This window comes from Chanodichthys erythropterus, chromosome 21, assembly GCF_024489055.1.
Source record: "Chanodichthys erythropterus isolate Z2021 chromosome 21, ASM2448905v1, whole genome shotgun sequence".
NCBI lineage: Eukaryota > Metazoa > Chordata > Actinopteri > Cypriniformes > Xenocyprididae > Chanodichthys > Chanodichthys erythropterus.
In genome coordinates this window covers 15,612,495-15,630,062 of record NC_090241.1, presented here as the reverse complement: position 1 = coordinate 15,630,062, position 17,568 = coordinate 15,612,495, and the positions used below count along the sequence as shown (strand labels likewise).

The window sequence follows — 17,568 nt, the reverse complement described above, 5'->3', positions numbered from 1 at the left end:
TACTGCGTCTTGCTAGACGCTACGGGGAAACTCCTTTTCTCCGATAACTGAAGCCTTATTCAATCACAGCAGTGAAACTGCATGGCCATTGGTTTGTGCAGTTGTACTAAAACAAACCAATGACAGCGCAGCAGAGATGCACGAGTCTATGGCGAAGAAGCCTGCCAGAGCCTGCCAGAATGGGCAGGGCATCTGGCTATTATAAGCGGGCACTTCGCATAGGATCTCTGGTTTATTTTGACTGAAGCATCGACCAGAGTAATGCAGTGACATAGGACGGCTAGCAATGCAGTACTCGTTCCCGTATCTCAGGGAGCCGCGGTTACGTTAGTAACCGAGTACATTCCCTTTCGTACTGCATCTTGCTAGATGCTACAGGGAACCAGTACAATCACACTGTGCTATGGTAGAGGAACGACTCATAAGTAATTAGTCATGAGCACTTGAAGGGCCCAAGGGACCAAGTACAATGAAACAAGGCCACTAGCTAGATACCCAGACTTAGTTGTGGTCTAGAGAGGGCAAAAACAGGCTAAACTTGCAGATGTTAAAACCTGGCCCTGAATAATCATTCTAAAAACTTCTAGGCACTCAGAGAGGGCCGAGAGCGTGCAGGAAGCTTAACCAAGGACTCAGGATAGCCGGAGTCGTTGTAGATTCTAGTGAGTTCAAGCTATGGTCAAACTCAGCCAAAATAGGTCCTGCCACCGGCAGGAGTTCTCAGTGCCTTAACGGGGCAAAGTAAATTCGACTCCTGGTCCCCCTGCGAAGGAGGAAGTGCAGAGAGCATGATCAGCTGTGCTCTGACAGAATGCGGCAGGGGATGAGCTGAAACAGGTACTCTTGGCGCTCAAGGCGGCTCGTGTGGCTATCAACTGAAGCAGTACAGGCGCTGTTATATTTGCCAGACAGTGCCAGGGGAAGCGCTAACACAAGCGCTCTCTGTGCTGCAGGCGGCTCGTGAGTGAAGCGCTGATCAGGCTTTTTGAGAGCGGCGTGAAGATCAGAGCTGCTTGAGAACAGCGAGCTAATCCTGCTGCTGTGAAGCGGTGCGCTGATCAGCTTGCTGTTAGCGGCGAGAGAGGTCGCTGCATCAGCTTAATCCTGCTGCTCGTAGTTGGCAAGGCGGCTTCAAGTCACATAGATCCAGTGAAGAAGATTAATCATCGTCACTGAAGGAGAATGAATCAGAGATCCTATGCGAAGTGCCCGCTTATATAGCCAGATGCCCCGCCCATTCTGGCGGGCTCTGGCGGGCTGCTTCGCCATAGGCTTACGCAGCTCTGCCGCACCGTCATTGGTTTGTTTTATTATAAGTGCACGAACCAATGGCCATGCAGTTTCACTGCTGTGATTGAATAAGGCTTCAGTTATCTGAGAAAAGGAGTTTCCCCATAGCGTCTAACAAGACACAGTACGAGTAAAGTATCGAAAGGGAACAGAGTTATTTCAGCAAAAATACATCAAATGTGAAGTGTCACAGAGGGAATTGTGGGAATGTCAATTTACGATTTTTCACTGTAAATTATACAAGGACTTGTTATTTTTCACTTCCAAAAACTGTACATTTAACAGTATTTTACCATAAAATTACATTAAATGTACCATTAGATCTATTACAGTTATTCACAATATATATTACGGAAACTTTCTGTAAACCAATAAACTGTTTTTCACTGTAGCATTTTTACAGTCTTTTACGGTTAAAATCACGGTCATTTTTTACAGTGTGCTAACTTAGTCGTTACTAAGTTACTTTTTCACTGTCACTTTATACATGTCACATTTATTGACTAAAAACGGTGAATTGCAATCTCAGAATTTTATGCAAACCTGTAATAATTAACTATATTAAAGTACACAAATATACTTTATGTATTTAATCTCACTTTATTAACCAATGTCTTTGCTGCTGACCTTCAATGATCTAATTCAACCATACTAATAAACAAAAATGACTTTAGATTAGATTTAGAAATAAGAGTGATAAATTTCATTCTGTGTCCTATTCTTCTTTAATCCAGAATGGCAGCACAGCTGAAAGGTTTGTTTGAGCTGCGCCCTCTACTGTACAGGTGTAAATATGCATTTCCTTCAGCCTGAGGCTTATGCATTTCACTTTTGGTGTGAAAGGAACTTAACATTTGCCAAAAATATAACTTTTTTTGTTGTTATTAAAAAACAAACAAGCAAGCCAAGCCCAGGTGAGAAAAAGTAATGCGAATGTAACGTAACACATTACTTTTCATAAAAAGTAATTAAGTGACGCAATTAGTTACTTTTTTGGGGAGTAACGCAATATTGTAAAGCATTATTTTTAAAAAACGTTCCCCAACACTGCATGTCAGTATCTTCAGTATCTACAAGTCAGAATTATGCCATGCTTTACATTGTGACAGTTCATTGGTATAGCCTACACCACAGCGTAGTTCAGACTATACAATGACCTTGTTGTTGTTGATATAAAGAAAATCCAATCACAATTGTTCTCAGTAATCATATAAACAGTATTTATTTGTCTTGCAGGAAGATGTCTGATAATAAAGATGCCTATCAAAGGATAAACCTGTACAGGGTGTCTGATAAGACTAGAACCATAAATGTTGGTGTTTTACAGTTGAGATGAAGTCTGTAAAATCCTGTGCTGAGTTTACTCTTTATGCTTTTTCTGCTCTCAGTCTTCCTTGCTTATAAGCATAATGAGGCTACAGTTATGAAAATACACAAATATGATTCTAGACATGAATATGAATAATGGACACACTTTTAAAAGAAAGCATTCAGGGCAACAGTAGGTGGCTCCTAATGCATTACGAAAAGACAAATGAATACTGTGGTATAATTGTTTATGAGCATCGGAATATTTATCATCATAATAAATTTACACCAGTGGTCCACAAACTTTTTTACTCCATGGCCCCCCATTGTCCACAATAATATTGGGAGGCCTCATTTTTTTCTGATTTACTGGATAAGGATTTTTTATTATTATTTATTTATTTATTTATTTATTTTTTACTCACAGTTTCTACCTGATACAATATTTTAGAGCTTGATATAACTAGAAAAAAAATAGTTTTATGATTTTCTTAATTTACATGACTTTTTCCAGATCTAGAAATAACACTTTTAAAATTAGTCTTTTTCAAGACAGTGGTTCTTCAAAGAAAAAAAAAAATAGTTGAGGGGGTAAAATATAATAAGAAACATTTAGATTTTTAGTTGTTATGACATATTTTAATGCTGGAATGTCTTATTTTAAATCATTTAAGTCATCTTGGCCCCCTGATTGAGTCATTAGTTTACACACACAAGAATATTTATTTTTAATGAATAAATAAAATAAATGAAACTCAGAATATGTATTGTCATCTACATTTACGGCCAAAAATATTCTGATATAAATTATGTTAATCATATTCTGATCAGTGGCGTACGGGACACCCCCGCAGCCCCCGCGGTGCTTGGGGGCCCCCACCCTATGATGGGCCCTACTTTATAGCCTTTGCTTTTTTTTTTTTTTTTTTTTTTAGAACTGAACTCGATTGACTAAAGATAAAAATAAAGCATCCAACTGAAGCCCAAAAATGCAAGCAGAAGATCATAGAAAATAGTGCTAAATTACCACAAAAGGGGGAAAAATTCATCACTGTTGTTTCCATCGCTGTTTGTAAGGTAGCCAAGACAACAGCAAGCTTTGATGCGCTGTGTTACTGTTAGCGGATGTGTGCTGAGACAAATAAATATGTTCGGTCTTTGCTGAGACATTATTATTGTTATTTGTATTATTATATATTGCCCAAACATATTTACCCTATTGTCAGCTCTGCTAATGGTCAGCTACCGGAATGTCTGAAGTTCTTTCCAAATGTAGCCTAGCCAATAAGTCTATATTCTTTTACTGTAACTACATGAATTTTGTTTAGGCCTATACATCATTTGATGCACCGATCGAAATTACTGAAAATTTGCGGCCAAAACAGCAATTTACACGCTTGTCTAGAAGGGAACTTTATATAGGCCTACGCCTATACGCAAATTTGTGTCTATAGATTTTAATTTATAATATACAGCAATGTTTGTTTATGTTTGGAGACCATATAGGTGAGCAGCGATGAAGCAGGTAAATCAGGTGTAGATGGACTTCCGTCTTTGGGCCACTCATTTCCACGTTCACTTCTCCCAATACATGTTCAAAGTAAACCAGGCTAATAAGATTCATAGTGGGAGGGTAGAAAGCCGTGTAGCCTATCTACCATTCAGACGCGCACTCCAACCAGAAGCCAGACAAACAGTCAGTAATGGGCATCCACGCACAAGCACGCATGTAGGTGTGGTGTAAAGAACAAGAGTTGTGTCTGAATGGAGTTGAGCCCAGTGTAATTTCAGGTGCGTGTAAGAGCGTCATGGATAAAGCGAAACTAGCGCAGCTGAGATCAGCGATAGGGAATGTCGGGGACGCGTTAGTCATCATGAGCCTCGGCGCCGACACCGGTGCTTTTAGAGTCTGTTTTTCGTCGTCGTGATGGTTTAGTGATGAAGAATTTCGACACGCACAGGACGCCGTATCTTCACACCGTAGTGCACTTGTTTCTTTTACTGACTTCCACTGATCGGTTTGGGTGAGACGGACTCAAACATGGATACGCCGAGGGAAACCAGGAAACAAACAATCAAAGCCAAATCAACCAAGCGCAAGAATAAGACGCACAAGTCCCAGAAGCTGTTCAGAAGGAAATCGTTGAAATCGCTGGGAAATTTTATGAGTAGGATTGTCAAAACTTTGGGCACTTTAGCACACTTGGGGGACGCGGACCAGCCGGACGCGGCGGAGGATGATGATGGAGGGTTTGGGGACACTCTGAGCGCCCACAACTCTGGGAATTACAGAGAGAACTCGACGAGGAAGACAGCTGCGCCCTCATCATCTTATGGATCTGTGAAAGAAAGACTGTCGTGGTGCTACGGCGAGAAAACTCCGGGAGTTCAGGGTCTGAAGAATCACGGAAACACCTGTTTCATGAACGCCGTGGTGCAGTGCCTGAGTAACACGGAACTTCTTGCAGAGTATTTGGGTCTGGAGCAGTATAAATGTGAATTATATGAGCGGAGGATCAACGGGATGATGAAGAGTGAGGAGGTCAGGGGGGAGGTGACAGAGAAGCTGGCATCGCTAGTGAGGGCGCTCTGGACGCTCGATTACACGCCTCAGCTGTCGGTGGAATTTAAGGTGAGTTTCGACCAACTTACAGAATGGTGTCTAGACGCGACTCAGCACGCCCCCGTGAATCAACCACTGTAGACAACTGCTTTGAGAGACCCTTTGCTTTCTTTCATTGCAGAATGGAATTTTTATTTGAGTTATACTGAAGCTGAGATCTTTATCAACAGGTGGGTTTGTTAGAGACTGATTCAGATTGATTTTGAGAACCGGATCAAAGATTCAGTGAAACGATTCGAGTCTTATGAGCTACGCTATTTTGACTCGGATCTCAAATTCGGTCTGAACGATTCGTTCATGAATTGGACGAGTCAACCAAACCAAATAAATAAAACATTTTATTCATTCACAAACATTCATTAAAACTTTTAGCAATAATAATAATAAATTGAAAACTAAATTAATTAACAAAAGTACATTTGTTAAATATTAGTCCTTATTTATGTATTCATTTCTTAATAAATTCAAATTTATTCATATATTTATTTACAGTCTGTTTAATCTAATTGACTTTTATTAATTGAATAATGCATGGTTGCAATATACTAAACTGGGACACAGAACAACACCTTTATAAACAACACCTTTGTTTAAAACATTTTGGAGTATGTATGTCATGTCAAGGACCACGTAATTACGAGATGAGACTTTTCTAAATTGATTCAATAAAACAAACTGTTCAGAAGAACCGCTTCACAGAAATGAGTAGATTTCCTCATCACAAATTCAAAAGTGTGTCTGTAGTGGAAGTGGGAGGGGCTTAGAGAGACAGGTGGATCACCTGTGAACAATCCGACCAACTTGTCTTGCAAGAATGCAGAATGTTTTTAATTGTCAAAAGGAGTTTTGTTAGATCAGAAAAGTCTATTCTGACTATTCTGTTTTTCTTTTTGCAGGAAAAAGTGGCAATAACACTGTCTATTAAGTGGCAATAACACTGTTTTAAACATTATGCATTTAAAAACATTCAGATAAACAGGTTAAGAATCCTGTCATCCACTAACAACAATCATAGATTGCGCACGGCTGTTTCGTTATGTACAAATGCCTTGAAGGCACAGTATCTAGAATCTTGTAACTCAATGCTTGCCCAGAGAGAGAAAGAGCGGGAGAGTGAGTTGCACATTAGTCCACATTCTTAACACACTTTGCCCCTGGTGTTCCCATTCATTCAGATCTGTACAGTTCTGCTCCCTCTATAGACCTCATTAGCTTACAGTATCAAGTGTATCAGAATGTACCTTTTTAAAAGTCAGCCTATTGTCCTATAGGATTTCACAGTAAAAGTATTTTTAGAAGCAGTTATTATCTAACATTATTTAAGGTGTATGTTGAATGCTCACATTTGTTATGTTGTTGCGCACAAATATTCAAAGAGTCATTAAGCAAAACCCTTTTAAATTTGTCTTATTATGGCCAAGAGTTAAAAATGAATTTTACTATGATTTATAGTGATTTAAGAGTTTTTAAATGTATTATTCATACATTTTGTTATAGTGGTCATAAGAATTTATTGTGTATTTGTAAAACTAAATTGAAGTGTGTGTGTGTGTGTGTGTGTGTGTGTGTGTGTGTGTGTGTGTGTGTGTGTGTGTGTGTGTGTGTGTGTGTGTGTGTGTGTGTGTTGACACAAATTTGTGTAATGACATGGGTATGACATAGGTATTACAAAGAGAGGGTGACTCATGAGGACATTACCCCATGTCCCCATTTTTCAAAAGGCTTATAAATCTATATAAATTATATTTTTTTTTTTGAGAAAGTAAAATGTGCACAGTTTCCATGGGTAGGTTTAGGTGTAGGGGTAGTGTAGGGTGATAGAAAATATGGTTTGGATAGTATAAAAACCATTACGCCTATGGAATGTCCACATAATTCAAATTGTGTGTGTGTGTTTCTGCGTCATCTCGGTTACCCTGCAATGTGCAATACTGGTACACACACCACCTCAAGCACAGCTTGTGCTCTGCTCAGACATCATCCTAAGATGCATGTTTCTGATAACTGTGCCATTTCCATCCATTCCCCTTAACAACACCTTTTTTATAAGCAGTGGCTATTTGCGCTAAGAAAATATGCTATTTCCACAGTGTAAATGGCATCTAATTGCTATTTACACTTAGTGCAAATAGCGATAGATGCTATTTACACTAAGTGTAAATAGCAATTAGATGCTATTCACACTGTGAAAATAGCATATTTTTTTTTTAGCAATAGATGTTATTTACACTAAGTGAAAATAGCAATGTATTCTCTTTACACTAAGTGACAATGACAGCATTTTCTTAGCGATATGCTATTTATACTAGGTGAAAATAGCAATATATTCTATTTACACTATTCTATTTATATTGGCAGATACTATTTGCACCTCAGGATTTTTATACATTTACATGATGCAATGATTATATTTATTAAAATTATTAAATAGATGCTGCCTTAAAACGTTATAAAAACGGAGAATAAAAACGTTCCCTACACACTTCCCTACCCAATAAACACTTATAATATTATTAAACACTCGTTCGCAGTTTATTTCCACTTTTAGAACATTATTTTCATTTTTATTAAAAATAAATGCGCGCTTGGCAAAAGGCGGATTCAAACCTGGGTTGATCACGTTAAATGCCAGGACTGCGAGCCTTACTCCGTATTGCTGCACCACTGAAGATGTTGAATTCTGCATGTCTTCTTTTAAAACTTGAGTGACCCAACAAGACATTGGCGGGCGGAGTTAGTGTAAATAGCGTTTTCCAACAAGAGACGCTATTTGTACCCGTTTTTGATATGAATGTATATTATAAAAAATAGAATGCATTTAGTTCCTCTGTCATAAGGAATGGCACTTCCATAGGAACAAAATGCAATATGATATAATATTAATAGTTTTATTAGAAACACTTAATCATTCAGTTTTGTGCTAGTTGTGTTTACAGGGTTTGGTTTGGTACTGATTACAGTAAAGACATGAAACTCTATGGTAGAGGCCACAGTGTATAGTCAGTCTCTGAGGTGAGGAGATAAATGATGAGGGTGAGAAGGAAGGGCATCACTGATGGTCAGGGGAAAGTGAACGATACAGAGCCTGGAGATCAGCAGAAATTAATGACTGTCCTCTATATCGAGAAATGAGACAGACTGGACGTGATGACTTTTATGTGTCTCTTTCTTTCTTCCTGCCTGCCTTCTATGTTCAGCCTAAATCAAGGGTGTCCAAACTCAGTCCTGGAGGACCACTGTCCTGCAGAGTTTAATTCCAACCCCAATTAAACACACCTGAACCAGCTAATCAAGGTCTAATTAGGCAGGTGTGTTGAGACAAGTTGGAGCTAAACTCTGCAGGACATTGGCCCTCCAGGACCGAGTTTGGACACCCCTGTTCTAGTAAGACCTTGATTAGCTTTTCAGATGTGTTTAATTGGGGTTGGAGCTGAACTCTGCAGGACAATGGCCCTCCAGGAGCAGGACACTGCTGGTCAATTTCAATCATGCAAATGAAGAAAAAAAAGTAAATAAAAATGCCCTGGTACATTATACCTATGCACACAATCATCATTTAAATTAAAACAAATGTAAGCTAGTTTACTAATTTCTTTCACCAGAGGCTTTTGGATTACATACTATAGTCAAATTTGTATATAACCTGTACACCTTGTTGTTGTGAGTGACAAATTTTTGAGTGCCTCTGGGACAGTTGATTATCTCACAGGTCAGTTTAGATTCCACAATGAGATTCAGCCAACTGGTCCTGTCTTTGACACACAAAAAAAAACTGATATAACTGCTCCATAAAAAACTTTATTTTAACAACGTGTCTTTGACACCCCAGATCTAAATGGAAAACTAGTTAATTCTAAAACCGAAAGAGGAATGTGGTAAAGGCTCATTCCAGCACGTCTGTCTGGAAAGCTTAAGAATAGGAGGGAAACTCTGCTAGCAGCGCTGAAGCTGAGGTTATGTAATGCCGTCATTCATCATGTTGCCTAGTGAATTGGCAATGGAACCAAGACAGGTCATGTTAACCTGCTAGACTTGTTTGTCATTCTTGTGTAAGAGAAAGGAAAAGTTTGTCCTCTGAAGTGAAGGGAGCTCGGTAATTTATGTCCAAACTAATTCACACACAAATGGTATTGTTTGCCCATTGGAGCTTTATATAGTAAGAGGTTGAAAGAAGAAAAATTAAATGTTTTACAATTTACAGGGTTTCAAAGTCTCTGTGCTATTTTGTTTAGTGACTTCTATGAAGTTCAAACCAGTATGAAAGGGTGGATGGTTGATCCATGGCTTGCTTGCTACTAGCTGGGAGGAAGAAAGTCAAGAGAGATGGGTTTGATTGAACTCAGTTGATTTTAATTTCCTAAATATCTTTATCCAACATGGCATGTCTCATACTAGAACACCGGCAGTGGCTGTAGGCCTATATACATGTAAAATAAAATACAGCCTGAAGTTTCCGTTTTTTTTTTTTTTTTCACATTTCTGTTCTATAGAGGTATCAGTTTACAGCCTGCAGTCCTGGTTAGACAAACATTTATAGGTGTAAATGTCATAAAGCTGCAGTACAAGGACATCTTGGAACTTTGGACCCAGTTTACTCATGCAGACATGATTTGAATTGATAATTCGAGAAACAAAGGACGCCATGTCTTCACACCGGGTGTTTGTGAAGCAGGTGAGCTGTTGTGCCAAATAACACCCAGTGGGGAACAGTCGGTGTGAATGACCTTAAAGGAACAGAATATCCAAAAATGAAATGAAAATTCTATCATTATTCACTCAACCTCATGTCATTGCAAACTTTCTTGGGAAACATAGAAGACATTTTGAGAAATGTTTGTTCTTTGGGTTGTCAATGGTAACCAAAACTGTTTGGCTACCGACATTTTTCAAAATATCATCTTTCGTGTTCCGTAGAAGAAAGAAATGCATACAGGTTTGGAACAACATGAGGAGGAGTAAATAATGACCATTTACATTTTTTTTTTTTTTTTTTGGTAAACTATCTCTTTAAGTCATTGAGTTGAACTAGAGAACTGAAAACAGTCCAATTTGTGAATGAATCATTTAGACCAGTTATAACTTGATTGAAATGATTCATAAGAATGATTTGTTCACTAATCAGACAACACTACTTCTCTCTTGATCTTGTCAAGGAGAGCTAGGATTTGACTTTAATTTCATTATGTTTCTTACACAAAGGTTTGTATGGCTTTAAAAGACAACAATTTTTATCATATTTTTACGGTGCTTTCGCATCATTTTTTATTCATTGTAATTGCATGGAAATGAGCAAATATTTAGCTTGAGCAACCAACAAGCTGACATGAGGATGAATAAATGAAGAATGAATTTTAATTTTGGGCGCACAATATTTCTTTGAAACAGTTGAGCAAACACCATAATAGTGATAAATGTTTTTCATCTTGTAAATAAACATTTTGTGCTGGTTAATGTAATACCAAAAACATAAAATGACAAATAAACATGGAGTGGAGAATGCAATATTTTAGAAATTAGCAAAATGAGGTGCCATTATAGAAGTACAGAAACCCATGTATTTCTGGTCTTACTGAAGCTTTGTGATTCCCAAAATCTGCCTCTATCCCTTGATCAATCCTAATATATGTAGATAAGGAGATTATTATGATCTGATTATGTGATCAGATTTATTTACATAGGCCTATGGAATGTTGCACAGCCCTCAGTTACTTTGGACACTCAAATGACAGTGTGGGAGTTTGACATATTCCTGATGTCCATCTTTGTAATTTTATGCATCTAAGTTTTAAGGCCTCAAATAAATGATTTTTCAAACCTTTGTTTGCATTGAGAAAGCTGGAAAATCTCGTTGTTAAAGTCAATGTATAGACTTATTATCAGGTGAAAAGGTATTTATCTTAGACAAGTTTGCAGCTCAAAATAGCACTCTTTAGTACACTCACAGCACCTGTAAACTACAAATTAAATAACATCTCACCTTGTATATTTTCAGAATATTGGTGATATTATTTATATAACAGTTAAGGGCAGTTCACACCAAGAATGATGACTATAAGATAACTATAACTAACTATACTGACGTGAAAACCAACCCATGATAACATTTTGAATACTATTAGTGGACGCTGCAGTCATGTCGTCTGCCACTTTAAATGCTCAAGCTCTTTAATGTTGGGTGGATTTTGATTGGCTGTCACTGTTTTTTTGTTGTTGTTGTTGTTGTTGTTGTTGTTGTTTTTTAATTCATAGTTCTCATTATTATAGTTGTAGTGTGAACTTCTTATTCTCATAGAATTAGATCAAATATTAAAACTTCATAGGTATAGTTATCGTTATAGTTATGGTTCTTGCTGTGAATGGGCCTTTAGCTCTGGTCCACAAATTTGATTGGATGAGTAGTGTTCCAAGGATATTGCATTAGTATCCGGTGATGTGAAGGGAAAAAGATTTGTATGACTGAAGTTAAAACTGTCCCTAGATCAACATTTATCTGACACAATCTCCCGCTCATCCCTAGAGTGCTGTGTCCAAGTATGGCTCTCAGTTCAAGGGGAACGCTCAACACGATGCTTTGGAGTTTCTGCTTTGGCTCCTGGACCGTGTGCATGAGGATGCCAACCTCTCCACCAACAACAACCACAGCAGCAGAACCAAATCATCGAGCAAGGTAACACACCACCATCAGTCCTTCTAAATGCCCTTTAAAATATTTTTTAAAATCAACTAGAGTTAGACAATGCAGCCACCAAAGACACAGTGGGTTTCACCATACAAAATGTCTAACAGGCATTGTAATTAAAGGGTTATCGTTAGCAATATCAAATAATAATGGAAGTTCATTGTGCTTAATAGAAAAAAGTTGTGTGAACTCAATTTCATTATAGTAAGCTGATTAAGTTGAATTGCAGAAGATTTCTAATTCCCAGCAAGTGTTATTTTGTGTGTTCTTGCACAAGATTAACATAGGGAGACATACGTTAGTGTTAATTGTTGTGTTATGTTGAGTTTTACAGGGGGTTCTGTTATGTTAGTTTTGTAGGGTTACCATTGTGGTGAAGATCAGAGCCTATGTATGGTCTTAAAAGTTTTGCAGCCCATCCTCAACCTATGTTTTTTGATTATTTACATTGAAGTATAAAATGACAGTCTCTTTGATAGTTATAATAGCATGTGTTATTTGCTATCTAACATTTAACCAAGGTCCAAATATGATGTTTATGTAAATTAACTGTATGTAATTAACATTATGATGAGTTGGGCGAGGCTGAGAACTGTGGGAGCGAAGGGATGCCGGTGACGTAATTAATGAGAAACACCTGTGCACCACACTGGCCTTTCTTTGCTTCCACAGCTCTAGGCCTTATCCCACTTGTCACAAAAATTTTAAGTTCTACTAACTTAAAAATAAAGACTAAAATCTACTAAAAAAAAAAAAAAATAAAGAAATATTTGGTTTTACAGTGTAGTAGAAGGCACTACACAACTTTTTAGAAAGTCAAAAGACCTTGTCTGTGTCAAAAATCGCCCACATACCCTTAAATAGTGCACTATTTGAAGGGATAGCCATTTGCAGTGGTGTTTGAAACCATAGTGGACATTATCGAGTGCACTCATTCAAATGCAATAATGCATCACAATAACAAGTGTACAACTGATGTACTCTCAACGGCTAAATAATACCCATAATGCACTGTGAGGGTCACAGAAAATTAATTTCCCGCGCCTTGCCAGAAGATGGTGCCCGTAGCTGAATCATCCTTCCATCCAATTTCCAAACCTCTGGTCCAATGTGGGTACAGTGTAATTTCATACAGGTGTAAATTCCTTTTTAATTGAAATTTTTATTATTTTATTATTGGTTATTAAATTGTTTATTTAAGGTTTACACATATGACAGAGTGTCCGAATTTGCTCACTCAGTGTCTGAATTTGCTCACTCATTTTCATTCACTCCCTCAAGTGAACTATTTTAGTGGACTAATGAATGAATAGTGAATGAGGGTATAGGGGACGATTTCAAACTCTGCAGGAAAGTGGACCTTGAGGGCCAAAGTTGAGAACCCCTGGACTAGTCTGTTGCCATGACCAATCCTTGCTTAGGAGATTTTTGTTTGTTAGTTTTTTTTCAGCACACAACATCAAATATGTTATTAAAATACCTATTTGTTTATATGAAGATATTTAGTTCATATAAATTACAATAAGAATGAATAGAACTAGAACATCACACTAACTTTAAAGAAATAGTTTAGGGGATAATTTCTGTCATCATTTACTCACTCTGGTGTCGTTCCAGACCTTTCTTAAAACAAGCGCTTCTGAGAAAAGCAACTAATCACTTTACTTGCTCCAGTTTGTGAGGTTCATGCCATTGTGAAAAGTGGTAAATGGCTAAGCTTGTGTTTTAAAGTTTGCCAACAAAATTTTTTTCAGAGTTGTAATGCTTATTACAGCACTTTCAGAGGGAAATCTGAACGAAGTTAACACACAGTTTCTACTACTTTCTTTGGTGTTGTCTGCAGTCCAATACACTGCAGACTACTAATTGAAATAAGATTCCACAGCAGAATAACAATGTAAACCTCATTAATACCTTTTAGTAAAAAGTATTGATAAAATAATACGCTTTAATAGTTACCTTAAAGCGCTATTTCTACCTGATTAGAACACACACAATTTTTTGTTGGTATAAATGTATTTAAGTTGATTCAGTGATATTAAATAATAATTTTTACCAGTTAATTATGATGTTACAATTTTTCGGTGTACAGGGATTTAATTTGGGATAATAAAACAAAATTATAATAAATTGTTCTCAGTTGTAATTCTGTTAAAGGTGCAATATGTAATATTTTTGCAGTAACATATCCACAAACCACTAGGCCATTTTGTTCACTTGAGTACTTACAATATCCCAAATGTTTCCAACTAGGCTCCAGGACGTGTGAGGAGTCGCCTGTCAATTGCGTCATACCCGTGTTAACCCTCGGTCTGCCTCGGTTTCCGGTTTTATTTTGTAGAAATCATGGAAACACCAAAGATGCTTTAATATATTACACGTTTTAATAGACAAGGGAACAACTGTGCTGATATATTTATAGACAGAAAACTAATTGTTGTTATATAGCTCAACTCATTTAGTCTTATTGTTTAAATCTAATTTTCTTGATTTTTTTTTGCGAGTACTATGCTTTACCATGCCTCAGAGAAAAACACTATTTTGTGAAGTAGCTAACATAGCATAATCAGATGCAGCTTTATTTTTAAAAACAGTAATACAGCATTTTCTCCATCATACAATACATTTTAAAATGAATTGCATGCCATTTATCAACACAAGCCATCCAGCATTTAATATGATATTCTAAAACCGATCAGCTTACTGCAGTGTGTCTCAAGCAAGTGTCTCACAGCAGCCACCGAGCAAACACTCAGAGTAACGCTATAACATCATTTTCAACACTCTCAAATGTATATAATGTGGTAAACAGAGCTGCGTTACCTCATACTCATGACCGGAGTAGCGGAAGCAGCACCGGTGACTGTGGCATAATAAAAGTTTTTATTTTTCTTCTATTGATGAGGCACTGCATCCAAACTACCAGTCATCTCTTGTGTGTCTCTTTGGTGTTTCTAAAGTCTGAGGTCTGAAACTCCATTAAGCTAATGAGAAGGAAGTTGCTGCCTAAGATACGACTCCCTCCTGTGTAAGATACATTGGCTGACTAGTTTTCTTGTTTCATTTGTTAACTTTTGTGCTAGAGAGAGGGTGTAGGAGGGAAACATGAGTGGGTGGATTGGTGTGGGGGTGTTGTGAATGTGTTGTAATGTTCTGTATATTCAGTGAGACCTTATTGTAAGTGTTTGTTCTCTTTAGAAATCAATGAGGAATTAGAGAGCGTGGAATGTGCATAATAAAAATTCACTGGGGTGTTTAAAAGAAGGTGCATGTTTGATAATCACACATAATCACCCTCTCAGAGTTTGGAGGCTGTTAGAATACAGTGTATTGTACAGAGTGTCAGACAGCAGCAGGTCAGCTCAAGTCTGTTTTGGCAGAGAACACACTTCAGCCTTTGTCTGCTGTAGTGGCAGCAAACGAAGACGCCAAGCCTGCATGGTAATGTGGCAGCTCCATCAAGAGCCATTTTTAGACTCATCACAGAATGGGTCCGTATCTCTGGCCCCATCACATCACACTCTGATCCAAACAGAGACATCCAAACAGAGACACAATTATTTACAGCTAAATGACTTTCAGGCCCCGTTATTGCTTACAGTTTGACATTTGAGTTCCCTCACAAACTCCCATTTAAATCAATGAAGCTTTACTGTGTGTCTATGATTTGTTGATTATAAAAGGTATTTTAATAGTTTTGGTGTGCAGTTTGCTCATGTCTGTATTGAAAGTGAGCAGTGCAACATGAAGCGAATTTTAAAATAATGTTTTCTTCTTCTTCTTTTTTTTTTTTTTTTTTTTTTTTTAACTTGTCATGTTATTTGTGTTTGCCTGTCTGCCATAATGGCTTACAATATTTCAATTAGCTGTAGCAAAAAATAAACAAATAAATAAATAAAATTCCTCCTGGTAGAAACGTTACAGGGGAAAAACAAGAAAATACAGTAAAGATTATTTTAATCAGAGAAGTGGGTGATGAAGTACCTCTGTATGTTATATGATTATAAATATGGAGACAAATCACAGTAATCTAAAGGGCAAGCCAATTGAGGATTAAAAGATGCCCTTTACTATCGTTGTGTTTGTGTGAATCGGGAGATGCGATCAGTGGGCATAATGTCTTGGTGTCTAATAAGCTATATAACTGTCAAGGGGTGAAACATTGTGGGAAAATTCTGATGACCTTTGACCTAACTACAAACTCTGTCACAGGTTACTTTTCATAGATCGGTGACTGTTAACTAAAGAACAATCTAGTCTGTTGACACTGTACGCCAATGACATATTTAGCAGTGTTGTAGTCAAGACCAGCTCTTTAGAGGCCGAGACCTGAGTAGGATGTCCGAGTCAAGGCCGAAACTAGAAGACCCTTCAAAAAGAAGTACACTTTAGCTTTTTTACTTTTAAAAAGAGTACTAATTACTGAGATTCTATATTTTAAAAGAAATATATTGAGTATTGAATGTAATGTTTTTAATTGCATAAGAATTAAGAGTTAAGAATTAAATGAAAATGTACAGTAGTTTACATTTATAGAATAAATGCAATACTTTGATCTATTTAAGTAGGACATAAATGCATCTTTATATGTAATTTCATTATTACTTTGAATTGTTTTTAAAGGAGTGGTTCATTATGATTTCACATTTTTAGCTTAAGTTAGAGTGTAATGTTGCTATTAGAGCATAAACAACATCTGCAAAGTTACGACACTCAAAGTTCAAAGCAAAAGGAGATATTTTCTTTTAAAGAAATCCCTGTTTAAGGACTACAACATACAGCTGGTAGGGACTACAACGAGCTTCTTCCCGGGTTGGTGACATCACTAACCCTAAAATTGACATTAATCCTGCCCCCGAGAAAACACAGCAAGTGGGTGAGGCCATGTTATTGCAATATGTAACACAAATGCAGCAGCATATCATAAAAGCTAGATGCCAATATAAGTTATAACCATAATTAAACTAAACCGGTTCTATCTTCATGCAGCATATATTCTCTGGCTCTGTTAGGCATCTTACAACCGTTCCCACATGAGCAATTTATAGATTATCATGACAAAATATGCTAATCAGTGACTTTATTTTTTTCCAAATCAGCTACATAAATTAAGCAACTAACTATTCAGATGTCCTGTTGCATTCTACAAACCCAATTCCAAAAAAGTTGGGACACTGTACAAATTGTTAATAAAAACAGAATGCAATGATGTGGAAGTTTCAAATTTCAATATTTTATTCAGAATACAACATAGATGACATATCAAATGTTTAAACCGAGAAAATGTATAATTTTAAGGGAAAAATAAGTTGATTTTAAATTTCATGGCATCAACACATCTCAAAAAAGTTGGAACAAGGCCATGTTTACCACTGTGTGGCATCCCCTCTTCTTTTTATAATAGTCTGCAAACGTCTGGGGACTGAGGAGACAAGTTGCTCAAGTAGGAATAGGAATGTTGTCCCATTCTTGTCTAATACAGGCTTCTAGTTGCTCAACTGTCTTAGGTCTTCTTTGTCGGATCTTCCTCTTTATGATGCGCCAAATGTTTTCTATGGGTGAAAGATCTGGACTGCAGGCTGGCCATTTCAGTACCCGGATCCTTCTTCTACGCAGCCATGTTGTTGTAATTGATGCAGTATGTGGTCTGGCATTGTCATGTTGGAAA

General features: G+C 37.3%; 1 protein-coding gene across 1 annotated transcript in view; it reads left to right on the top strand.

Moving 5' to 3' along the window:
- Positions 1-4,318: 4,318 nt before the first annotated feature.
- The window catches only part of usp43a (ubiquitin specific peptidase 43a), a 111,932-nt gene continuing 98,682 nt past the window's right edge, over positions 4,319-17,568 (top strand). Inside the window, exons 1-2 of the mRNA XM_067374086.1 lie at positions 4,319-5,230; positions 11,739-11,888. Of these exons, the coding sequence (XP_067230187.1) occupies positions 4,640-5,230; positions 11,739-11,888 (741 nt within the window). The 5' untranslated portion in view covers positions 4,319-4,639. The remainder of the gene's footprint in view (positions 5,231-11,738; positions 11,889-17,568) is intronic.